General features: G+C 26.6%; 4 protein-coding genes across 4 annotated transcripts; 2 read left to right on the top strand and 2 right to left on the bottom strand.

The window, feature by feature from the left end:
• The first annotated feature begins 99 nt into the window (after positions 1 to 99).
• On the top strand, positions 100 to 4,206 carry LOC145763580 (uncharacterized). The gene is made up of 16 exons (XM_082575046.1): positions 100 to 187; positions 283 to 364; positions 477 to 510; positions 589 to 1,058; positions 1,148 to 1,238; positions 1,331 to 1,392; positions 1,562 to 1,680; positions 1,894 to 1,960; positions 2,205 to 2,285; positions 2,355 to 2,426; positions 2,684 to 2,747; positions 2,829 to 2,963; positions 3,044 to 3,144; positions 3,414 to 3,476; positions 3,551 to 3,663; positions 3,833 to 4,206. The coding sequence occupies exons 1-16, from the start codon at positions 139 to 141 to the stop codon at positions 3,892 to 3,894; spliced, it is 1,665 nt and encodes a 554-aa protein (XP_082431172.1). The 5' UTR covers positions 100 to 138; the 3' UTR covers positions 3,895 to 4,206.
• Position 4,207: 1 nt separating this feature from the next.
• LOC145763582 (transcription factor MafK-like) lies at positions 4,208 to 6,170 on the bottom strand. The gene is made up of 4 exons (XM_082575048.1): positions 5,995 to 6,170; positions 5,540 to 5,665; positions 5,090 to 5,209; positions 4,208 to 4,902 (listed from the first exon to the last, which is right to left on the bottom strand). The coding sequence occupies exons 1-4, from the start codon at positions 6,130 to 6,132 to the stop codon at positions 4,786 to 4,788; spliced, it is 501 nt and encodes a 166-aa protein (XP_082431174.1). The 5' UTR covers positions 6,133 to 6,170; the 3' UTR covers positions 4,208 to 4,785.
• A 638-nt stretch (positions 6,171 to 6,808) lies between these two features.
• Positions 6,809 to 23,223, top strand: LOC145746917 (WW domain-containing oxidoreductase-like). The gene is made up of 10 exons (XM_082564845.1): positions 6,809 to 6,960; positions 7,926 to 7,990; positions 8,365 to 8,422; positions 8,579 to 8,757; positions 8,940 to 9,046; positions 9,159 to 9,247; positions 13,600 to 13,785; positions 14,248 to 14,358; positions 14,906 to 15,050; positions 22,819 to 23,223. Exons 1-10 carry the CDS (start codon positions 6,866 to 6,868, stop codon positions 23,035 to 23,037), a joined length of 1,254 nt encoding a protein of 417 aa, XP_082420971.1. The 5' UTR covers positions 6,809 to 6,865; the 3' UTR covers positions 23,038 to 23,223.
• LOC145746933 (uncharacterized) lies at positions 9,391 to 12,691 on the bottom strand. Its single transcript, XM_082564846.1, has 7 exons — positions 12,526 to 12,691; positions 12,049 to 12,237; positions 11,078 to 11,208; positions 10,700 to 10,876; positions 10,220 to 10,332; positions 9,924 to 10,026; positions 9,391 to 9,850 (listed from the first exon to the last, which is right to left on the bottom strand). The coding sequence occupies exons 2-7, from the start codon at positions 12,200 to 12,202 to the stop codon at positions 9,632 to 9,634; spliced, it is 897 nt and encodes a 298-aa protein (XP_082420972.1). The 5' UTR covers positions 12,203 to 12,237; positions 12,526 to 12,691; the 3' UTR covers positions 9,391 to 9,631.
• Positions 23,224 to 25,093: the final 1,870 nt, after the last annotated feature.

The raw sequence follows: 25,093 nt of genomic DNA, 5'->3' as shown, positions 1-25,093 counted from the left end.
ATTCTTGCTTATAATCACTTACAGTTAATGAATACTGTATAACTTGTAGTATTGTCTATTTAATGTTATTATCTGCAAAAACAATTTACTATTTTGTTTCCTATTACAGGTTAAGTAATTTTGTGTTAATTTAAATAAATGGATGCAGAATCAAAAAAACTACAAAATGAAATTCTATATTATACAAGTAAGTAAATTTGTATCATGCCACATTTATTGCAATAATTTTATTTTAAACTTGAAATTAAATTAAACTGATTTTTCATATTTTGAATTTTTTAGGGTTGTTAGAAAATCACAAAAAACTGAATAAAACTAAACCTTACCCTACAACTAAACATTCAAACTCAAGCCATAATAACAGGTGAGAGAAAGTATATTTGTGTATTTAAAAATTTAAACTTATCATTTTTGCGAAAAACTTGAAATTTAGCATATATGTTATGTAAAATTATATTGTTACCATTTTTTTTTAGATCGCCGTACACATATAAAAATGGTAAAAATTTGGTAAGTTAAATATAAATTTGCCATTTTTTATTCTAACTTTTAAGTAAGTTTTATATTTTCAAAACGTTATTTTTTTAGAATTCTCAAACACATTTCAAAGCTAACCCAAATAAAAAAACAAACCAATATAAATGGAAATCCGACTCAACTGTTTTGTTACAACAACAACAAAAGCTAGAAGAACAATGCAAAAAACAACAACAACAACTAAAGTTACAGCAACAAAAGCGGCATCAGGAATATTTGGAACAACAAAAATTAGAACAACAACGAAAATCGCAACACCAAGAATTGGAGCGGCAACAGCTGTTGCGTCAACAGAAACAGGAACAGCAAAAAAAGATACAGCAACAAACAACACACTTTAAAGCCTTGTCTACTTCGTCCATGCAAAGTAGTTCAAGTTCTAGTGAGTCAATGTCTTCAATTACTCCCATTACCAAAACCTCAAAACAAGAATTTCTGTGGTGTGATAAATATATTGGATCTCCTGCAATTGTTAAAACAGCCACAAAATTTGTTTCACCTGGCAAAAGAAGCTTAACAAGGTAATTTTAGAGTAATTTTGTATTTTACAGTATATATATATACATTTTTTTTGGTTTGCTTGTTAAAATATTGTTTTTTAATTTCATAGAATGCATAGTGGTTCAAGGGCAAATATAAGTAAGAACAAATACAAAGTTGTAAGAAAAGAAAACAATACAACAAACTCTTCTACAACTTTGGTAACAGATTTTTTAACATTTTATTATTTTTTTTAAATTAAAGGCTAATTATTTTTGTTTACTTCTTATTTGTTCTCTTATTTATTTTTCAGAACACCAAATCACAAAATCAATTTCAAACTCAAAAATTTCGAAGATATTTAACTAACACTCAGTAAAAACATAAAACCAGTTTAATTTTAATTTCATTAAATTCAATTTGTACATTTTTATCTTGTTAATAGCAAATTTTTATCCATTTTTTGTATTTTAAAGAGTATTTTAAATACAGTAACACACTGATAAAACAATGACTTTTACAAAATAATTATTTTATTTTTTAGAAGAGATAAATATAAGTTTATACAAGCTAGACCCCCACTTACTACAATTCAAACCAGAAGTTCTAAAACTGGAAATATTGTTCTAAAACGAAACATAAATAACAAAAGCTCAAATAAAGGTTGTTATTATTTCCTGTTATAATTAATGTGTTAATGTAATTAATTATTAATTGATAATAATTTAGTAAAAATGGTATAATACATTGTATATAAAGATGCATATTTTTAATGAATTTTTTTTATATAAACCCATAGATACCAATATATTTTTTAAAGAATATTAAAGATTTTGTTAAAAACTAATCTTAATATATTAATGTTTTTAATTATAGTTGCAACAGCTTTCAAATTGGCTCCTGCAAAATATCACAACAACTCTTTGAAGCAAAAGTTAGCTAGGTTGGTTGATGTTTTATTTTATTTGATAAAAATAGAAAATTGATAGTACAACTTTTGTATTTTTTTTTGAAATGACTTAAAAAACACTCATAGATTTTTTGTGTTATAGTGTAAATCAGCAGAATTGTATTTCTTAAAATTTTTTTTTTTTTTTTGATTGTAAGTTTTTTGTGTTTTTAATTTTGATTGTAAGTTTTTCGTGTTTTAAATTTTGATTGTAAGTTTTTTGTGTTTTGTTTTACAGCCAAGCAGTACAGAAAAGCTTACAAACAGTTCGGAAAAATCGCCACAAATTAAAACGAACTTACTGCCTTTACTTTAACAGGTACATCATTAGTATTATAGGCTATGAAAATTTGGAATATGTTTATCAAAATGCTGTTTTTAATTACAGGTTTGGTAAATGTAAGAGGGGAAATAAATGTCAATTTACCCATGACCCCGAAAGAGTTGCTCTTTGTACTCAGTAAGTTAATTTTTCTTTTTAATTACATTTATTTAGTATTCAATTAACTGCTAACATATTTTTGGGGATGACTTAATAGAACTTCTTTTTAGCTTAACAAGCTTGTTAATCGGCAGATTGTGAAACTTGTTTAAAATTTTCTATAAAAAATAAAAGTATGTCTACAAAACAAAAGTTTTTTTTTATGTTTTGAGATTTTAAACAGGGTTATATTTGAGTGCTTAAAATAAATTACAATTTTTGTTGTGTTTTTTTAGATTTTTAAGGGGAACTTGTCGAAATGAAAACTGCCTTTTTTCTCACAAAATTTCTAAAGAAAAGGTTTTTTAAACATCACCAATGCATGGAAATTAATCTGGCAAAACTAATTAGTGCAGTTTCAAATTTTTAAACTTTTTTTAGATGCCTGTTTGTCAGTTTTTTGTCCATGGAAAATGTAGCACAAAAGATTGTCCGTACTTGCATGTTTTTGTTGGACACAATGCACCAGTCTGCCGTCCGTTTGCAACAACCGGATACTGTCCGCGAGCCGAAAATGTCAGTTTGCATACACTTAATTTTAGAAAAATTTAAAGTTTTGTTTTTTAGTCACAATTTTATTTTTGTTTTATGTATAGTGCAAACAGAAACATCTTAGAGTTTGTCCTGATTTTTATGACACTGGGAAATGTAAAAAAGGAAATAGTTGTGGTTTGCCTCATAAACAACCAACTAAAAGGTAAATATTCAAAAAATAAATTACAAAAGCTGGGTTTGGAGACCATGTCATATTATACTTTAAAACATTTGTGTAACAATTAAATTTTCGTGGCTTTTATTGTAGATTTTCTCAAAAAAATTATTAATAAGTAAAGAACCTCAATAAAAACTATAAATGTCATTTTTTTAGAGATTTTAACTTAATTAAAAAATATATATTTTTACCATGTTTTTTATCTTTACCTTAATAGTAAGTCTTTATTCTTAAAGTTTTTAATAAATTAACAGAAAAAGGACTAAATCTTTATCAAAAAAAGAAGCTAAAACAGAACCATTAAAATTAAAACCAAGGTAGATATAATATCAATTTAATAAATTAATCAAAAACAGTTATTAACATTACAAATTTTTTGATTAAAAATAAGGACAAGTGTTCAGACTAAAAAGGAATTAAAATCTGGATTCATTCGACTTTTGCCTAAAAGTCAAATTGTTGTAACAGAAAAATCTCCAAAAACCAAAACTAGTAATGCACAGGGTAGGTCTAAAAACTTTTAAAATTTTGTAAACAAAACATATTTTTAAACACATTTTTTTGTTACATTTTTCAAGATGCCGTTTTGTTATTTTGAGCTGACAATTTTCAAATTTATCTTAACATTAGAAACCAATTTTTAACCAGAATTTTTTGTTGAACTAAAATATAGTTTTAGAATCTGATGTCCAAATTCAACCGCGATTAAAAGCCAGAAAGATCAAAGTTAATTGAAGCCACTATAACATCATTATTGGGTTTGTTAGATGATAGTTAATGTTTGTTTTGTCCTATACACCTCTTTTATTACGGGTGTTTTTACGATTTTATTTTTGCTTTACAAATTTCAGATGGTAAGTGAGATTTGTATTTTTAATAAATTTTTTTGTAGACTTCAAGTGTTTTTGTTGCAATTTTGTTTTTGTAATACCTCGTTTTATTTTTTATTCTTTTCAATAAACCTTCTTAAAAATAATGTATTGGAATTTTTAGTGGTTGACCTATTAGTATTGACATAGTGGTTTTAAGTAAATAATCATAATCATTATGAAACATAAATTTAATACACATTACAATCAATTGGAAAAAAAACTTTTAAATTGTAAAAGTAAAAGGATATTTGAACTTTTTACTTTTATTTTACACAGAAAAATATTTGTTATTTACTTGAAACTTTAGATTCAAACACAATAATTAATTTAAAAAAAAAAAATTGTTTTCGCAAAAAAAATTTTTGTGTTATCATTTTCAGTTTCTGATCAAGCGCAATTGATATAAAAGGTTATTTTAAAACACTATGTACATTGATTGCGAATATTTTGAAATCAAATAATAAATACACAAAGTATTAGTGAAATTAAAATAATCATATCAATAAACTAAAATAACAAACTTAAACTGAAAGAAAGGTTAATATCTAGTACATAATATCATAACAACTATGTGCAGCAACCCCTACTTTGGCATTACCAAATAAAGTATTTACACTTTTAAAGTACAAAAATGTAAAGTATATAATGTTTATTACTTTATACAGCTCTTAACTATATTAGAACAATATGTGAAGCCATTCCTGTTAAAGATGGCAACAGTTCATGTACATTTACATATTATTTTTTGTTTTTATCAACTTCCGTTAGGTTCTTGTTTTGTGGAGGTTTCAACTATGACTGTGTTACTTGCTGAGGGTAGGGGTGGAATAATATGTAGAGTTGTAGCTGTAGATTGTTGGCCAGAACTTTCCTGAAAGTATTTAAATAAATTGGTCTTTTAAAAATATAAAAATTAACAAAATTTTTTTAAGCATAATTGTACGAGAATCACTACAAAGTAAATATGTTTAATGATAAACTTTATTTAATACAGATTTATAATTAATGTTGTATATATATTAAAAAATTAAAGTGAAAAAAAAAGTGAAAAGTTTTACCCCAGAATTAGTATTCCCCTTTCCAATACTTTTAGCAAATTGTTCAAGGTCGTTAAACTTCTTCTGAAACGCTTCAAGTTCAAGTTTCATTTTTTGATTTTCATGGGCAATTCTATCAACCTAAGAATTAAAAATCAAGTTTTTAATTTTTTAATATTTGTAGAAAGCCAACTAACATTTTAATTAAAGGATAGCATTCAATTGGTTTACTTTTTTTAGGGTGGGTGTACTAGTGTATATTGCTAACATGATAATAATCTGTTTTTTACCTTGATATAGTTTGACTTAGCAAGGTTAGCATATATTCTTTATAGCAATTATAACAGAGTAATACCAATTAACTTTTTTATTTACAGAGAAAGACCAATCAGTTTTTATTGCTTCGACTAATATACACTGGACAATTAGATTCACAAGAACAAAGATTCAAAACTTAAATTAACATTTAACCTCAGTCTGTAGTTGAACCCTTTCAATGTCCAGTTCGTCTTTTTGTGTTAATCTTTTAATGCGACATGAAGCAGCATATCCACGATTTTTAAGTGTTCGACGACGTTGTTTTAACCTTCGACTTTCCTGAGATTCGTTTTTAATTTATTAGTTTTAATAAATTAATTTAAAATTTTATAGTTTTTACAAAAATTAAAAAACTTATATAGAGGCTTACTAGAATAATATAACTAGCTTAAAAAATAATAAAATATTCAAACAAACTAATCAAAAAATTAATATTCAGTTGGGAAAATGAAACATTAAATTACTTCAGTTGATAAACTAGAAAATTTCTAAAAAAACATAACTATTAAAATAACATAACTAGCAGATTAACTTTAAAAATAATAAGACACTTGTACAAACTATTCATAAAATTAATATTGAACTGTAAAATAAAAAGATTAAAATACTTCAGTTGATAAACTCCGTAGATGTCGATTTAACTCTCGGACGCTTAAGTTTAATAATTCCTCGTCAGTAAACTTATCACCTTGAGGTGGTTGAATTGTTGAAAGTTTCGAGATCTCATTTTTGTCATCATAATCCATAATTGATTTTATTAATTTTTTTATTAGGATTTTGTAAAAATTTCTAAGCAAAGAATTTTAATTAACGTAATTATATTTCAAAAATTAAATAAATTTTAGTTTACATATTTTTAACACGTAAACAAGTATTTTTATTCAAAAAACTAAATTCCTTATTAAATATTAATATTATTTTAACTTTACAAGGTTATGTTTAATAAAGTCACCTATTTTTATTTATTAAGCTGTTTAACTAGGTTTCAATGCAAGTCATGGTAAATTTCTGCTACGTAATGATACAAAGAAAAATACCTGACGGTATATTAAAAACAATGACGTCATTGACGAAAATGACGTAGATGACAAAATTTTAAACATATTTAAAGTTATTAGGTCGGAACTATATTTTTTAACACTAAAATCAATATTATTTTTCTAAACTATTATTCTATTTTCAATTTTTAAATAAAAAAATGACTGATTTATTTTGATAAACGTTTTCGGCAAAGAGTTTTGTTTATTCGCAGAGTTGTCGTAAAAAAATCTAGTTTTGTGGTTTTTTTAAATAGAAGAATACAAATATTTTGTAACTATTTTAATTTGGAAACACAAAAGCAACAAAACTCATAATCAATTTACGCCAACATCTAAATCAATATTACTTTAGGGGATTTTTGTTTGCAAATTAAAGTTTAGAAAAAAAGTAAAAGTAAACCACGTGCAAAATTGTTTTTTTTAAGCATTAAAAGTTTAAATGGACGACCCTTTAGCAGATACAGACAGTGAAGATGAATTGCCGCATGGTTGGGAAGAAAGAGTGACTACGGAAGGATGGGTTTACTACGCAAAGTAAGTAAAATGTTAAACAAATTTCAACTTGTAATTTATATATTAAACATTACACTATTCGGTAACCAGACACTTCGGCCCCCGGACCAAGACACTTTGGCCAAAATTTTTTTTTCAAAACAGCGGGGATTTTGCATTTTAATTACCGCGAGAAATTTTATTTTCGCGTATTCCTATACAGTTTTTTAGACAGTATTTGAAACAAAATAAGCAGTAAATTAATATTTTTTTTAATAATAATGTGTAAGAACATGTTATCTTTTTTTTGCCGTGTCAATTTTTTAATTTTACAAACTAAAACCTATAAAAAACTAATTTTTAAAGTTCGCGCTTTTAGGTGACACAAGACAATGTGTTATGATATCACGTGTTTTGCGAAATAGGGCTGTCTTTCTAAACAATATTTGAAGAAAACAGATCATTAATTTATCATTTTTTACACTGAGGAATGTGCATAAATATGTTATTAGTTATTGCCCGTGTTAATGTATATAAATTTATATACTAAAACACAAAGAATAAAACGTTTAAAAAGTTGCCAGAAGATTCGTCCTGCAAAAAAACGGCGGGGAGTCGGCGATGAAATTCCCATGTATAAAGTCAGCGTAAGACCATATTTTACCGATATTCATAAAATTTATATAAATAAAATTTTGCATAGAGACTGACTACCAACTTTCTAGCAGATGGTGCTGCATGATTTGTTAATTTTAAAGTACTGCGTTTTACACTTAGAAATTTGATTGCTTTTAAGCATTCTTGCAGTAGTGTCTGAATTCACCTATATATATATAAATTATATTAGAAAAAAAATTACAAAAATTTCTAACAATAATTATATTTAAGAATTGTTACATTTAATAGGCTTTAGTTTATTTAAAACTAAAAAACAAGATAATTCTTAACCTTTTTATCTTGCAAACTTTTTTTTATTTAATATTTACTAATTTTTTTTTTATATTTAGTCATTTAACCAAAACTACAAAATGGGAAAATCCTAAAACAAATAAAAGAAGAAGAGTAGCACAAGGTAACATAAATAAATTAGTGTTTTTAAATCTAAATGGTTTTAATGTACTGGCAGCGTGGTTAAGTGGCAGGAACACTTGCTATACCACCATGAGATCGTGGGTTCAATCCCCACTGCTCTCATGCTGTAGCGCCCTTGAGTAAAGCGCTGTAAATGGTGTAAACTCTTGCTGAGCCAGCACTCAATCAGAAGCATAACTACTTGGCAATTATAATCTATATAATATCCCAAACTGCTAATGCAACTCGAGACTGGGTCGGAGTAATTAATGTTACTCTATGTTTAGATTACGCATTCAACCTCCCCACATCGAGGATAAAGATATATACAGAAAAAAAAGTATTATTTGTTTGTTAACTTTTATTGTACTTTAGAGTTGCCGTATGGATGGGAACGAATGGAGGATGAAGAAGGAAGACATTATTTTGTCGAGTAAAAAACATTTAATTTTGTTAAGTTATTAAAAATATTTTTCCTGTAATGTTTTGCTTATATTTAAGACCTAAAATATTTTGGATCTAAAATCAAGTTTAATTTTTTTTCGTTTAACTTTTTTTTTTAAATTAAAAACTCAACATTTATGTTTAGCCATGTGAATCAGAAAACAACATACACTGATCCAAGGTTGGCTCTTTCAGCTGACATTAATGTAAGAGGGAACGAAATAAAACAGAGATTTGATGGAAGCAGCACGACTGACCAGATATTAAGAGGATTGGATTTAACAGGGAAAGTTGTAATCATTACTGGAGCCAACAGTGGGATTGGTAAGTTTATTTTCTTTAATTATCATAATTATAGAAAGCCAATTTGTGACTTATTTTTTAAATCTTTATCTGCAACACATTTTTTGATATGTATATTTGTGTACAAAATTTTATTTTTCTTACGAAATTTTTTTTTTTTTTTCTGTTCTGAAGAATTTAAACTGTAAACTTTTCTATTTTAGGGTATGAAACTGCAAGAGCAATGGCATGTTATGGAGCAAGGGTTATCTTAGCTTGTAGGAATATGGAAAAAGCTGAATTAGCTGTTCATCAAATCAAACAAGACAGAGTAAGAAAATATTAAAAATGTTGTTTTGGAGAACTAGATTTCAATTTTTTCAAATTTTTTTAGATTTTATTTTTTTTTAATTTAAATTTTTTCATATTTTTTTAAATTTTAGGAAAAAGCTGATGTTGTTGCAATGGAATTGGATTTGTGTTCTTTAAAAAGTATCAAACAATTTGCAGATGAATTTATAGCAAAGCAGTGGTAAGTTAATATTTGAATTTTTTTAAATTATTTTTGCTGGCATTGATAAAGACAACAAAATATAGGCTATTAAATATTGATATTTATTAGATTAAAAGCACATCAAAAATATATTTTGTATAAAAAATCACATAAAACGCTGCCTTTTTTAAAGTTACATTGAAAATAATAAAACAAAGCATAAATACTATTAAATTTATAATTAAACAAAATATGGCTTAAAATTTCTATGCCTTTGTTAAATTTGAAACAAATGGTTAATAAGAACAAAAAATATATTTCGAAAGTATATTTATTTAATAGTTAAAATATGTATAAGCCTTTACGATAATTGATAAAATTGTTTTTAGTTGCTATATAAAATATTGTTTAAATAATTTAAAGTCAAGTTATTCTTGAAGGGATAGGCCCCAGTATATCTCTTTCTTTTTTAAGTTGTGGGTTGTAATTCTCACCCAGTAAATCAGTCAAAGTTTGAAATCTAGAATCTTGAATCCAGTTTTTCTTTCTTCTCTCCTTTCCCCTTCTTCCTCTTCTATAACGTCCTGAACTCTCCTGTGATTGGTCATTTCTGGTCATGTGATGTTCTTCTATTCGTTTTAACTAAAATTGTTGTCGGAATTCGATTTTTTTGATCATTTAACTAATTTTTAATATTTTAAATAAAAGTGCTTACTTTTGGTAGTTTGGTAATAAAAGTGTCACCCTCGTCATCATATAAAGGTCGATTTGAAACTTGGGGTAGTAGAATAGGTCTGTTACGAGAATGGTCAACTTGTCTGAAGAAAAATAAAATAATTTTTAATATTTTTTAAACACAAGTTACAATTTAAATTAAATAGTGTAAAAATAATGGTGTATATACAACATAAAAATGACATTAAAATACTTGCTTTTATTTTGATTTCTACTTGATTTTAAAAAAGGATTTGTGTTATATTTTATTTTAATTAATTTCTGAATATTGGCTACCTAGTGGGTAAAGGTTGTTTAAGAGATTGAATCACTGCCTGGTAAGGGTAATCTCCTTTGTTATAGAGTCGACCAAATGTGAAATTTAATTCTGATAAATTGGATGGTTCCAACTATAAATAAAAGTGAATATTCGTCTAACTTGTTTAAATAATAATGTTACTTTTATAATAATATTAATAAATATTGTTGGATAATGTTTTATTATTTATGCAACAATTTTATTATTTTTTAAGATTTTTAAACATTTTTGAGTATTTTTTGTAAGTTATAATAGATTTTGTTTTAAAAATTTTTATTTAAAACTAAACTTATTATTATGACATTACAACTAACAATTATGAAATCACAACTAGTTATTATGACATCACAACTAAAACAAATGACTTTACAACTAAAAGTTATAACACTACTCCTATTTATTATGACACCACAGCTAAAATTTATAACAATACATTTTATTATTATGACATCACAAACCTTCTCCATAACTCTTGCATCTCTTCGTGTCCATTCATCTTGTTTGCGCTCCAAAGATTTAACAAAAGTTTCTTGTCTTCGTTTTGATCTCTTTTCTGCCATCTTGTGGGCATGTTTAATATCTCGTAATCTCATTTCTAACAGGCGATCATGACTAACATTGTCATATAAAATAACCTAAATATTTTGGTTAATATTTTTTATATAAAATATTGTTTTTTTAAAATTTTTTTTTTGATTTGTTATTTAAAAAAGATTAGTTTTGACAAAATTAGTTTATTGTTGTCAGTTAAACAAAATATTAAAAAACTTTTTGGTGAAAAATTTTTAAACTAATTAATCTTTATTAAGTTGAAAAATAATTCTAATTTAACTTACTTGAGGTAAATAAGATTTTGGATTTAATCTTTTAGCTTGTAAAACACTTTTCATCTTTGAAACTTTACTGTCTTCGGCTAATTCCTCTTCTAAAGTTTCCGGGTGAATTTTAAATATATTTCCACTATAGTCTAAAAGTAATTAAAAACTCAATATTATTTGTTAAGCCAAAGAATAAAATTAATAATTTTTTTTATTTTATTTTTAAGTTATTTTTTAAATAACAGAGGTTTAAAAAATCAATTTTTATGAATAAATTTTATATATATATATCATTAGTGGCTAAAACTACTGTAATGTCTATATTTTTTTTTATTCTTTTTTTTAATTCTAGATAAACTTTTCTTTAAAAATTAATATTTGTCTTAAATTTCTTAACATTCTGGCTTCATAAAGCTACATATTTTAATTTAAAACTTAATTCAAGAATGTTATTTATTTAGAGCAGGTTTATTAGCTTAGAAGGTAATAAAACTTACTTTCTGTGATATTAAAGTTTGTTTTACACCATACATTAACCATTTCTTTAACTCTATTTATTGTTAAACTTTTATTCATTGTGATTTAGAAGTATAGTAATTTACGCGTAAACTAATAATCAGTGATCACATAAAACATTCTTTGATTTTTAGTCATCATAATACACTTTTATGATGTCACAATCCCATTTTATTGCCTTATAATTTACTATGATGTGGTACTCAAGTGCTCATTTGAGCTATAAGATAAACACTTTGGTAAAGTTGATAATTTTAAAGCTGGTTTTGTTTAAAGTGGGTTTTTGTTGGAGATTTTGAGGGTTTTCAAGTTTTAATGAAGTTGTTTGTGGCGTGTGATTTTAAAAATATTTTGTTCCGCTTAGTTAGGGTTGGGTTTTAAAAGTATTTTGTTTTGACTCTACATAATTTTTTTTCTTCTTAAATTTAAAAATAAAAAAATTTTTTTTTACAAAAAAAGTTATTAAAACTTGCCTGTAGTTGGCGTTGTGTCCAATGATGACAATTTCTTTCCAGTTTTAGTTTTTGAGTTCGAAGCCATGCTTTTCCATATTCCTTCTATTTCATTTTCTGTCAGGGTTTCCAAATTTATTTGAGAAGATGTGCTACTTTGTTTGCGAGGCTCCATTTTAATTTGAAACTTTATTTTTTGTTTGACTTTATCTGTTTTTGATTACGGAAATTGATTACGTTTGAAAAAATGTAATTGAACAGTTTTTGCTACTTTTATTAAACTTTTTGGTTTGATTTTTAATTTGTTTTTTTGGAGCTAACTAATTAATTGTTTTTATTTTGGTAGTTTTATGCTACATCTATACAATTAAATACATCCTTGTTATTCTTCAATTTGCAAAATCTGTTTTCCAAAAACAAACTTTACTATTTCTATACTCTTCCAGCAATAAACACTCTGCTTATATATTACACACAGAATATTTATTGTATACTCACCTTACACCAATTGTTTTTAAGAAGGGGTAAATCGTGTTGAAACTAACTTTTTTATCCAACTTAGAAGTTTAAAAACTTTTTTGGTAATATTGGCAAATTGTATAAAATTTTGGTTTTAAAATTAATTTTAAATTTTTTTATAATAAGAACTACTTGCTTTTATCAATTAAAACTTCACATTTAAACCCATTTTTAAATATTTTTAACAAACCCTGAATTTAAAAATCTTTAGAAATTTTAAAAATCTGATATGATATAAACAATGGTTGGGTAATTTGACCTCATTCGCCACGCTTTTTATTTTAAATGAAAAACTCGCGTGATTGGACATTTAATATCGCTTGTTTTTATTTCATTTTCACTTCACGGTAGCTGCATTACATTTTAGAATTAAAGAGTTTGTTTGTTGCTAAACTATGCCGACAATCAAATTGTTGTCGATAACATATCAATTTTTCACCTGTACTTTAAATGGGTTTGTATTTTTTTTAGTAATTTTAAACGATTTTGTTTTAAAACCATATCGCCCTGCACGAATTTCTTATTTTAGGTGTATTTGGTTTATTTTAATCTGTTCTAAACCAATTTTTTTTCTCATTATTAAATAATAGTCTAAATTCTTATCTTTACTGTTCAATAAAGTTAATTTGAAATGTTTTTTTAATATTTTTTAATCAGTGTTTTAAACTAAAGCTGTTCTTGCTAATTATCAATGTTATTTTAAAGTTAATAATTAAATTACAGCTTATTTAAAAATACACACTTTATTTATTTAATTGTTTAATTAGCATAATTAAAATATAATAAAGGGTTTACCAACAAATAAAAGTGAACAAATATTAATAAAAAACAATAAAATTTTTTTATTAATTTAAATTATAGAATTGAAGTAAAAAATTTTGTGAAATTGAAATAAGAATTTTTTTGTCAAAATAAATATTGGAATAATTAATATATATTAGCATTTGGGGTATAATATAACATTAAACTTTAAACTACATTTTAGTTAATCTGTTTTGACAGATTTGTAATTTTATATTAAAAATATTTTTTAAAGAATTTTAATTTTTTTAGGTCACTTCATACTCTCATATTAAATGCTGGCGTGTTTGCTCAATCGTGGAATTTAACCGAGGATAAAGTTGAGAAAACTTTTATGAGCAATCACCTCGGACATTTTTACTTGACCCGACTTCTTTGTAAATCATTGATTAACAGCGCCCCCTCCAGAGTTGTGGTTGTGGCTTCTGAATCTCACAGGTGGGCAGTAGAGAGCTTGGCAATAAAAATAATATATTAAGTGTTAACTTACATTCTAAGGTGTAGGTCTTGTTTTTTATGTGTTTTTTTCCTCGAGGTGGGAAGGTCAACTTAATGGCATAAACATAGAGTACATCCGTTGACTTAACCCAGTCTCAAATTTCCATTTGGCAGTTTGGGATATTATAGATTTATATGCTTGATAATTTTGAGCTGCCGATTGAGTATTGTTGGCTCAAAATGAGTTCATACCATTTATAGCGCCCTACTCAAGGGACCTACAGGTTGAGAGCAGTGGGAATCGAATTCGGGAAGTTATGTAGTGAAGACAAGTATATTATCTGTTAGGTTTTTTTTATTGAACAACTGAAATAGCATCCCCATAAATAGGCAATATCATCAACATACCCAATTAAAAATATTTAATTTTTTAAAATATTTTTACAACAGAATTTTTTTTAGATTTCCAGTGGATTCAAACCCAATAACATTAGACAAGTTATCTCCCCCTGAATCTAAATTCTGGTCGATGATTCAATATAATAGATCAAAGTTGTGCAATATTTTGTTCAGGTATATACCTTTAATTTTTATATAAAAAAAGTCTTTAAAACTGATTCATTTGTATAATGTTAATTGTTTTAATAATATCTATAGATTTTTTTTGTCTATATCTTTATCCTTGATGTGGGAAAGTCGAATGTGCGATTTAAACATAGAGTAACATCAGTTACTTCGACCCAGTCTCAAGTTGCCTGTGGCAGTTTGGGATATTATAGATTATAATTGCCCGATAATTATGCTGCTGATTAAGTGCTGGCTCAGCAGGAGTTCGTACCGTTTATAGCACCTTACTCAAGGGCGCTACAGCATAAGATTAGTGGGGATTGAACCCACGACCTCATGTGTGGTGTAGCAAGTGTTACTACCACTACACCACGCTGCCGGTCAAATTTAGTAACAATCGAAATCTAAAAACTGCCAAAAATGTAAAAAATTACCTTTATTTTAAACAAAATAAAAATTTAACCTATGTTTAGGCCATGAAGTTGATAAGAAAAAACTATTTAATTGTAAAAATTTTAATTTAAAAATTTTTTGAACCATTTCTTTTTTGCAGTAACGAATTAAATCGAAGACTGTCCACTAGGGGAGTAACGAGTAATGCTTTACACCCAGGTAATATGATGTACACCTCATTACCTGGAAGTTCCTGGTTGTATAAATCCTTGTTCTATGTGGTCAGACCTTTTACTAAATCTATGGTAAGTTAAATTTTTAACATCTATATATTTAGGTTTTACTTGTTATAGAATACAGATTTTGTAACCTAAACATTTGGTTTTTAGAAACTAGAATTTTTTGCTTTAATTTCAGGAGTTCTAATGCATATTTTTTTTTTATTTCAATTTCAAGAATTAAAAATCTTGATTTTTTAACGTATAAAAACTTAAAATTTCGAAAAGATTATTTTTAATTTTTTGACACAAGATGATGCTATAGAGCTTTTTTTAATTTTTTGAACCTTTAATAAAAAACACTTAAAATTCAGTCGCCGCTAGACGATGCACGAGAGCAATAATTTAGAAATGTTGGTTTTTCTTTAAACAAAGAACTTTTGCAAAGTTTCGCTCTGCAATTATAACCGAATGGTGCAATCCCGAGTCACGTGACTTTAATAATTGCACACGTGACCTGGTAACAGTCGCACGAAGCGCGGGAGTTCGCGCACCTGTGATTGGACGAGAGAAACAACCGTAGTAAACAACAAGATTTGTCGCAACAATCTTTAGAACCCCGAGGCGCCAATAATGGTGCAATATCATGCTCACTCAGGTGTAACCAGTTGTTGCGTCATAATAGACCGTCTTGTCCAATCACGTGGCGTTTTTTTAAATCTCGCCTTGGTTCTGACCAATTAAAATCTTGGTCGATTTGTTTTTGTGATTGTGACGTGTTGGTCACGTGGCATAACAAGCGATATCAAAACAAAGGTAACGTGGTCCGATTTGTAGTATCGTGACGTCATTTTGTTTTGATATTTGGGTAAAGAATTTTAATTTACCCAGTTTGTAAATGTATTGATTGAGTGTGTTGTTTATGACATCATCTTTCTCTAAAAATGTTTTATTTTTAAAATTTATTTTTTTAAATTTTTTAATTTGGTTTGGTTTTTGTAAAACTAAAGTCTTTAAAAATCGTTTTTCCCAAACTCACCACCGTGACCGTGACGTCATAAAGGGTATCTGGAGTGGGGGTGAAGTCGAGATTTCGACACCAAAATATATCAACAAACTTGAGTTTTAAAAAAGTCTTAAAATAAACGGATTTCGAGTTTCTGTTGCAACGATTTTCAGTTGCGACTTGCAGCTTCAATTTCTGAGTTAAAATTAAAAATAAACTTATTTGTTTTTAAATTGAAAAAAAGGGAAAATAAATTGTGTTGTAATTTTTGGGTGGGTTTGAGTTCATTTTTTTGTTTTAAATTTAGTCAAAATAAATGTCGTAATCTTGGTTTTAGTTGTCGTCTCTGATTTGGAGTAAATTTAATATTTTGACTCAAATTGAATGAGTCATCCAAACTTTCCTTGTTTAGATTTTTATTCGTAAACTTTTTACTTCAAAAAAAAAACACAATTCTAAATGTTATTTGCTTTATTCTAAGCTGACTTTTTTGTCCTTTATTAAACCCACAATTTCGCAATTGACACCTTGATTGTGACGTCATAACCAGACCGCGACATTTGACAAGGAACGGGTTCGATTTGTTTGTTTGTTGTTGTAGAGATTAAAAAGGGGCTGGGTCGATGTTTCGGCAACACAAGATTAAGATTTTGTCTTCACACGAAATGTTTGGTCACGTGATAATATCGCTGTGTCACGTGATTAGTTCGACACGCGACTGAATGAATGTTAACAAAATTATCCTTATTTGTTTAATTATAATAACTGAATATTTTAGAATTAATTTTTAATAATTTTTTTCCTAGTGGTGTATTAAGTCTGTTAAGTAAGTTTGTTACTTTTAATATTTAACTGTTTTGCTATAGGCCGTTTAATTTATAACATTAACTCATTGAAACAATATCTTAAAAATTAAGAAATCGCCAAAATGAGTTATTTAAATTCGACTTTATATTCCTAATATTAAAAGCCTAACGTTTTTCGACAACTTTGTTTTTTTTCTGATAACTTATTTTGTTTCTTTAGTGGAATATTGTTTTTTAGAAGCGTGCTTATTAGATATTTGTGGTATTTGTTATCATACATCTCTGCCCTCCCGTTATTTGTTAGCTACCAAGTTATAGAACTTGCAAATATTTAAAATAATCTTCAATTTCGAATTTAAATCCTATTTTTTAAATTAATTTAAAAATTAAATTTTGCATTGACTGCTGTTATGAATTAAATTTAAAAATAAGACTTTTAAAGTAGAAAATTTTTGAATGCCAAAGTTTCATTATCAGTTGATTTATTAAAGTAATTATTTAATATAATTGGAATATAATAACTCATTATTACCTTAAACTAGTTGTTAACATTTTAATACATAAATTATTTCTTTAAAATAGAATAAATTGATCATAATAAACAACGATTGAAATTTAAAAATATTAATTTTAAAGGTTTTAAACAAATATGAAAATTTAATTCTTAATAAAGTGTTAAATTACAAACCAAAAATTTTTTTTTTAGTTTTTTTAAGGCGAATATTTTTTATAATGGAATAAATAGTTCAACAATAATCGAACGTAATTGCGTATTTCGATTTCGATATCTAAAGATTGTAAACATACGCTATGTTGGGTTGGAATTTTTGATTTTGATATCTGTTAATTTAGGTTTGCGCGCGCGTGTTTGATCAAATGCCGTATATTGTATCGATAAAAAAACAACATTTTTTACATTTTTTTTATAAAATAATATTTTTTCGCGTTTTTTTTGGGCACAAAAATGCTATTTAGTCCGATAAGCTCTAGTTAAAAATATATAAACTTTAAAAAAATTCAAAAAAAAATTGTTGTTATTGAAAAAAAAAATTTTTTCTTGTTATTTTATTTTATATTTGTTCTGAATTATTACCAGTGACGCAAGACCACGTGACTACATGCGGTTTGGTCACGTGACTGTAAAACGAAATTTGTGGTTTTTAAAATTCGTGGTAACCTCAGTTTTATGACCTAAAAAGTTGATGTTTTTTCTCTTAAAGATTTAAACAAAAATTAATTAAAAATTGCTTACAAATTAGGTGGTTAAACAATTAAAAAGGAAAAATAATAAAATTAATTAAACCTTTTGCTTACTTTTATTTTTGTTAAATAATTTTTATTTAAATTTCCTTTTTTACCCATTTTATTTAATTTAATTAAGTATATTTCTGTTAATTAAATTAATAAAAAATAACTCCTATAAATTTTAAATTAAAAATTTTAGCCTAACTTATAATATTATCTTAATTTAAAAACCAAATTTAATTTTTTTTTGTTGAATTTCGGTTTTCGTAAATAAATTTTAAATTAAAGGGGTGTTATTAGTAGTTTATGTGTATCTGTCTGTTTTTAAAAACAATATCGTTGTTTTTTGTGATTGCAAAAATTATTACTTTAAAACAAATGTATTGCAACATTGATTTATCTATTTAATGAAATTAATTTACTCCTTTTTGTTTATAAACAATTACGATTGTCGCAGAAGTAATCTTTTCCAGAAATTCATTATTACGTCATAAACCATGTGACGATCGTAAAACTTATGAGGTAACTTATAAAAAAAGGAGTAATAAATATTTTGGCAAATTAAACAAATATAATTTCTTTATTAAATACAAATAAAAAATTTAAAAAAATTAAAATGTGTTAAAATAGAGTATATTTAGCTAAAAATCAAATTTTTAAAATTTAAAATTAATATTTTTAGAATTGTAATAATTTCTTATAATTATTCTGTCATTTAAATATCATGTCAGTCAAAATTTATTGTTTTTTAATATTTTTTATGGGTTTTCCAATATTTAATAAAATAAACCACATTTTTCCACTTAAATTCTTATCTATCTTGTTTTGTTGTTAACTTACGAGCGATAGTGGTAAGACCCACGTGACAATTGTAACTGAAAAAAACTATTTTAAAGTAGTCAACTTTTTCTGACATTGCCTGATTAATTTCCCGAAAATTTTCCAGGTCCTTATTTGGTCAAAATTTTGCCAAAAAAAACGTGTTATTTTCGTGAAAAACAATTTGGATCAATTTGTTTGTTGTTATACTCACTTCGTCTATTCTCTTCATTGTTGGCGAAACAATGGCTTAACAATGGAATAACCTATATCTTGAAGTTCAATCTCGAGATATCGTGTAAATGCTTTTTAATCTTTTGTTTTGGAATTAATTTAGAAAACTCTTAAACGAAGCAAAACTTTTTGTGTTGTCAGGAAAATGAGTTTTATTTTTATTTTATCTATAAAAATTTTTTAGATTAATATTATAAATAATTTTTTTTTGTTTTATGAACACGTGTTTGAATACAATCTACAACATTGTAATCTTTTTTAATATTTGTTTAACTACGATATTTATGCAATATTTAAACTTCTTTAAAAAAAAAAGTAAATAAATATAAATATATTATTAATATTTTTTTTAACCTTTTTTTTAACTACGATATTTATGCAACATTTAAACTTCTTTAAAAGAAAGTAAATAAGTATAAATATATTATGCCAAATTTTTTAATTTAAATTATTTAAAATTAATAAATCCCAAAAATAAAATTGGTTTTAATAGGTTTTTACAAATAAAGTGTGTTCAATATAAAAATAAATAAATGGCGTTCTATATATAGAAATTTACGAAAAAATAAACTCACATTTAAATATAGTTATATTAAAAAAGTTAAACTACAAATCGTTAAATGTTAAACACCAAAAATAATCGATAATTTCATAATATTTATTTCTGTAAAAAAAAAGTCAAAAATTTAAATTTTCCGGCCGCGAAACAGTTGATAAGCGGCCGCAATTTTCAGCTGTCTGGGCTATTTTTAGAATCGGCTAGTGCTTATTTCGGGGTTTCCCCGACTTAGTGGAACTTCCATTGTTCCAATGCGCCTGGTACCTGGTCACATGACCAGGTCACGACTTTTGCCAAGATGACTTTTCGAGAAAAAAAATTTTTGCGTCGAAAAAAATCGAAAAATTTTTTTTGTCTAAAAAACAATTTCTTTTGTCGGAAATGAATCGAGTTTTTGTCATCTCGTAACTGGTACCGTTATATTAAAATAGAGTTGCCCACCTATTTAGGGTGGTTCGTGTTACATTAACAGTATTAAAATTAAAAATGATGGTTTGGTAATTTAGGTATACGCCGTTTTAATACCATAATAAATAAACAAAAACGATGTAAACTTTATTTTTGACTTTTTTTGTGACCTTTTTTAGGCAAAGCACGTTATGTAATTTATTTTGATTTTTTTTGCAATTAAAATAAAAATTATTTTGTTAAATTTTCTATTTTTTGGGTAATTTTAAAACTTGTTTTCGTTAGGCGAGGCATAATTGTCATGTATTTGTTACGTAACAGTTAAATATTGTTTAATTACGAGTTATTATTGGTTGTTTAAAATGTTGTTTTCCAAATATTTATTTTAACAAAAAATATTTTTCACCTTAAATTGCTTGTTAGTAGAACATAGGTCAAAAATAAAAAAACTCTCAATTCAAAATAAAAATAGTCAAGAACTAACACAAACAGTTTTAAAAAAATTCAAACCATTTTTTTGTTTTTGGTATTCAAAAAATACTTTTTTAGTTTAAAAAAAAAATATTCAATTTTTTTGGAAGTATCTAATTTTTCCACAATAATTAAATATTTCTTACGCTTTCTAGTAAAAAATCAAATAAATAGCACAGTGTCTTCTTAAAATTGCAAACCCATATCCACTCTTGCAGCATTTCTTGCCACTAGCGGCAGTATTAATCCACCCCCAAACCGCAAATTATTGCGAAACAACAAATTTCACTCGTATCGGTTTCTCTCGTTATGTTTACTCAACTAAACCGGTGTTTGAAACGTTGTGAAAATAACAACGATTGACTTTGTTGGTAATTATTAACTTTTTGCAGGTCAAATAAATAAGAGTTCAAAAAATTTTAAATGTTTTAAAACATTGATCCAATACCGTTTTTAATTTATTTTTTTAAAACTTTTTTTGAGCATTTTCGAATAGATTCTTGATTGTTGAATATTTAAGGTTATTTTTTTCTTTAAATTGCTATTTTCAAGGTGAAAAAAGAGTTTGAATCGACTTGTGGTAATTTTTTGTTGTTTTAGAGCAAATATTTAAACTGTGCAGTTAAACTAAACATAGGCAGAAAAATAAATCGGGCATTTCACTTTTCCCTAACAAATAAAATATATAAAAATACGCGTACATAAATAAATTCATTTTAAACCAAATGAAAATGTGACTTTTTGAAGCTTATATGTGTTTATTTGTGATAAAAAATGTTTTAGATAAACTTTAAAAAATTTCAAATTTTTGCCCTCCGAGTTTTTCTTAAATTTCTGCCCTTAGTTGTAATCGTACGATTAACTCAAATGCAATATTTTTTCACGTACATAGTTCAACGTCACGCATCAGTGCGCCTTCGAGGGTCACTGTGACGTAGCACAACGTCACTATCAGGTTACGATTCTTGTTTGTCAAACGAAAAATATGTTTTGCAAAAAAAAGGGTTCAAAATATTTGTTTAAGTTGTTTATTACATAAATGAGCGCCGTAGATCTTAATGTATTATTGTTTATTCTGTGCCAAGGTTTAAAAGTCCTTGATAATATTAAACTTTGGTATACCGCCCTTTAATTCGATTTCGACACACTTTTAGAAACTTATTTTAACTTTTGTATCAATTGTATTTATTAAATAACTTCCCGAAAATCGAACACAATTCAAAAAAAATTCTTAAATTTAAAACCCACTTTCTAAAAAATTAGGCAAGATCATCAGAAAGTGCTTTTAAACATCCAGTTATTGTTAAATGTATAGTAGTTGGTTATACGAAAACGGTTTATTGTCTAAAAAATATGCTCTTAAATGGACAATAGGTTTCGGTTGCATTGGTAAGTGGATAGGAACAATACACACAACTTCCTTTGGAGGAAAAACGTGTAGTTACCCTGATCTTATTTTCAGCTTTGCAAAATTTTCTAAAAAAAAAATCCATTTAATTTTGGCGTTTTCAATTAAATATTAAATGCTTACTGAAGCAATTTTAATTAAGCTTAAGACAATGGTTTAAATGCCTTATTTTGTGAGAGATATTCAACAAAGTGAAACCATTTTTTGATAAAATGTTTTTTGTTTTTAAAATCCACATTTTCCAATTTTTCTCCTTAAACTTGGTTGTTGTTTTCTGATTATGACGTCATTACAACTTTTAAATTTTAATCAAATACGGTAAAAAATACAAATCAATTTTTACGATTTTTTAAATGTTATTAAACATATTAAAAGAAAATCGCATAAAAAAGTTTTTTATTCAAAAATAAATATATTTTATACTTCTTAAATTTATTCTTGTTTGAAATTAAATAACCTTTAAATATTAGTTTGAAAATCGTAATCTTTAAGTTATGCTGATTTGAAAAAATAAATAACCTGTAGTGTTCGGAACACTTGGCTTCACAACATGAGGCTCTGGGTTCGATCTTCACTTCTTTCATGCTGTAGCACTCTTGAGTAAGGCGTTATTAACGGTATAAACTCCTGCTATGACGCTTAATCAGCAACATAATTATAATCATAATCAAAAATATTCCGAACTGCTAAAGGCAACTGAAGTCTGGATCGGGGTAACGGTTTTTACTTTATGTTTAAGTCGTGGGGTCGACCTTCTTATATTAAGAATAAATAAATATAAAAAAAAGTTTTGACCGATATTCCAACCCAAAATATTTTGTCTTGTAATTTTAACAGCATTTTTTCACACACTTGATAATATTACCTTTTGTTTTTATTAATATATATAAATATTCTAGAAACAGGGAGCTGGATGCACAGTGTACGTCGCTACTGCCCCCGAACTAGAGGGCAGGGGTGGCAACTACTTTAACAACTGCTGTACTTGTGAACCAAGCGAGCTAGCACGTGACAAGGAGGCTGCTGCGAGACTATGGGAAATTAGTAACGACGTCATCAACGACCGGCTAAAGTCGCTGGAAAATGGAACCAGTGACGTAACCAGTGACGTCATATGATAAGGTCATGCTAGTAAGTAAAGACTAAATTAATAAGTTTTTGTTATTTTATTTTAAATATTGTATTTTAATTTTTATTTATTTAATATAATAAATTTTAGGATTTTTATGGTTTAGTGCATGTATTAAAATTATGAATTCAACTTTTTTATTATTTTAAATTCTTTAAAAATTAACATTTTCATACCTTGCTACTTGTTTAAAAAATTTGCTACTTGTTTAAAAAAAACAATTTTTAGGCAATACTACATTTCCTTGTAAACAAAATTGACCTTTTCAATTTGTATTAAACAATTTTATTTGATTGATAACAGATTTATTATGTATTTCGGTTTGATTGACGTTTTATAGTTTTGATTAAAAGAAGAATTGTGTGATATTTATGTTTGTGCAGATTATTTTATTCTTAATTATAATAAAAAATAAAAAAAATTAAAAAAATTGTTTTTTTCTGATTTTGCAACTGCTCAAAGATTTATGCAATAGTCACGTGGTCTGCAATATTACGTCACGTGACTTGCATTGTTTCGTAACAATCTATTGTCCCGGATTGTTTCGTAAGATCTATTGTGTTAGGTCGTGTTTTGGTTCTCCTAAATGGGAGTGCATGCTCGATTATGACGTCATAAAGCCTATTTAGGATCTTTGGACCCTTGTGACTAAATCGATCACGTGGCTGGGTTGTCATGCATTGTCTTTTATTTTCATGTGATTGTTACGTAATAATCGCTTCCCAAAACAGCGTCGGTTTTTTAATTGTGTTTTTGGGGAATTTTTTCCGCGACAAAATCTCGAATAACTGAAAAAATTTTTTTAATTTTTTGTCTTTACCTAAGTTCCTAATTTTTAATGAATTCATTTTCGACCTCTTATATGACGTCATAGTAGACTTCGTTGTTTAGGTTTGAGGTGGTGAGCGTACCTAATCTGATTTTAGGTTTGGGGTAATAAGAGTCGGTTTCGTTTTTAATAATTGGTTCTGCAGTTTTTGTCACAGTTGCAAAAAAAAAAAAATAGTTTTTTGTTGCGCTGAACATTACTCAATTTTCGTTGAAAAGTAATTTTAAAGCAAGCATAAAAAAAGAGTCGAAATATTTGCAAAAAAAATCAAAAAAAAAATTTTCCGGGCTGTGTTGTCGCCACGAGAGAATTGAGAATCGCTCCGGGAAAATTTCCTTGTTCGCGGAAGTATTGGAAGTGAATGACATCTTCGATTGTTCGCTTTACCGCGTCACAATCAAAACGCGATACGGCGGATTGACACCTTTCGATCAAAACACGATTCATCCGCTCGTTTTCGCGCCGAAATCTGAAATTTGAAACTGAAAACAAGTTTGATTGGCGAATAACAAGGTGTTAATTTGAATGTCACTTTCTTGAATCTCCGGTCTATATTACACGTTAATTAATTTGATGTTGTGATCTTATATTGAAGGGGATTTTTTACTTTGCAAAAATGGCTTGCAATCTGCTTGCTAGTTTAACTTTGCAGAATGGTTTAAAAAATTGGATTTTAATAGATTTTTTTTTTGTAATTTTTGTTGTTTTACATTTTTAAATTTGTTTGCATTTTTTGTCAACCATGTTAGGGAAAAAAGAAATTCTTGCATGTTTCAACTAAGAAGTTTTTTTTTAAACTTTACATGTTTTTAACTATATTTTGTTACTTTTCTTAAAATAAAATTAATTGATATTCTGTTTTTTAGCATCGGGCTTTTTAAATAATTGCAAAAATTTGTTTATAGTATTTAGTTCTATTTTTAAGCCGCATTCTATTTTTGAAAAACAATTTCAAAATGCATTTCTGGCAAAATCAATGCTTTTCGTATGGTTAAAATCAGCAGTTATATTGCAAAAATACTTTAAAGATGAAAAACTCGCTACTTTTTGTGTATTTGTTGTCGAAAATTTGTCAATTTTTTTGTTTTTTTAAACTTGTTTTTCGTATTTAAAGTCAGATAGGTTTCACTGTTTCATATTCTCCTTAAAAAAGCTGGCAAAATATTATTTACCACTGGCACGCAAAGCTTACATGCAATTAATTATCAACAACCAG

The sequence above is a fragment of the Corella eumyota genome, chromosome 1, assembly GCF_963082875.1.
Source record: "Corella eumyota chromosome 1, kaCorEumy4.1, whole genome shotgun sequence".
Classification (NCBI taxonomy): domain Eukaryota; kingdom Metazoa; phylum Chordata; class Ascidiacea; order Phlebobranchia; family Corellidae; genus Corella; species Corella eumyota.
The sequence above is the reverse complement of the archived record's forward strand: the minus strand, read 5'-3'. Positions and strand labels throughout refer to the sequence as shown.

Excerpts from the sequence above, each read along its gene's own strand:
- LOC145763580 (XM_082575046.1), top strand. The coding sequence starts at position 139 with ATGGATGCAGAATCAAAAAAACTACAAAATGAAATTCTATATTATACA. Across the intron at positions 1,681-1,893 it reads TAACAAAAGCTCAAATAAAG|TTGCAACAGCTTTCAAATTG; the intron begins GTTGTTATTATT and ends TTTTAATTATAG. Across the intron at positions 3,477-3,550 it reads CCATTAAAATTAAAACCAAG|GACAAGTGTTCAGACTAAAA; the intron begins GTAGATATAATA and ends ATTAAAAATAAG.
- LOC145763582 (XM_082575048.1), bottom strand. The coding sequence starts at position 6,132 with ATGGATTATGATGACAAAAATGAGATCTCGAAACTTTCAACAATTCAA. Across the intron at positions 5,666-5,994 it reads TACGGAGTTTATCAACTGAA|GAAAGTCGAAGGTTAAAACA; the intron begins GTATTTTAATCT and ends AACGAATCTCAG. Across the intron at positions 5,210-5,539 it reads GGGTTCAACTACAGACTGAG|GTTGATAGAATTGCCCATGA; the intron begins GTTAAATGTTAA and ends TTTAATTCTTAG.
- LOC145746917 (XM_082564845.1), top strand. The coding sequence starts at position 6,866 with ATGGACGACCCTTTAGCAGATACAGACAGTGAAGATGAATTGCCGCAT. Across the intron at positions 8,758-8,939 it reads TGGAGCCAACAGTGGGATTG|GGTATGAAACTGCAAGAGCA; the intron begins GTAAGTTTATTT and ends TTTCTATTTTAG. Across the intron at positions 13,786-14,247 it reads GTGGCTTCTGAATCTCACAG|ATTTCCAGTGGATTCAAACC; the intron begins GTGGGCAGTAGA and ends AATTTTTTTTAG.
- LOC145746933 (XM_082564846.1), bottom strand. The coding sequence starts at position 12,202 with ATGGAGCCTCGCAAACAAAGTAGCACATCTTCTCAAATAAATTTGGAA. Across the intron at positions 10,333-10,699 it reads ATGCAAGAGTTATGGAGAAG|TTGGAACCATCCAATTTATC; the intron begins GTTTGTGATGTC and ends TTTTATTTATAG. Across the intron at positions 10,027-10,219 it reads AAACAACCTTTACCCACTAG|ACAAGTTGACCATTCTCGTA; the intron begins GTAGCCAATATT and ends ATTTTTCTTCAG.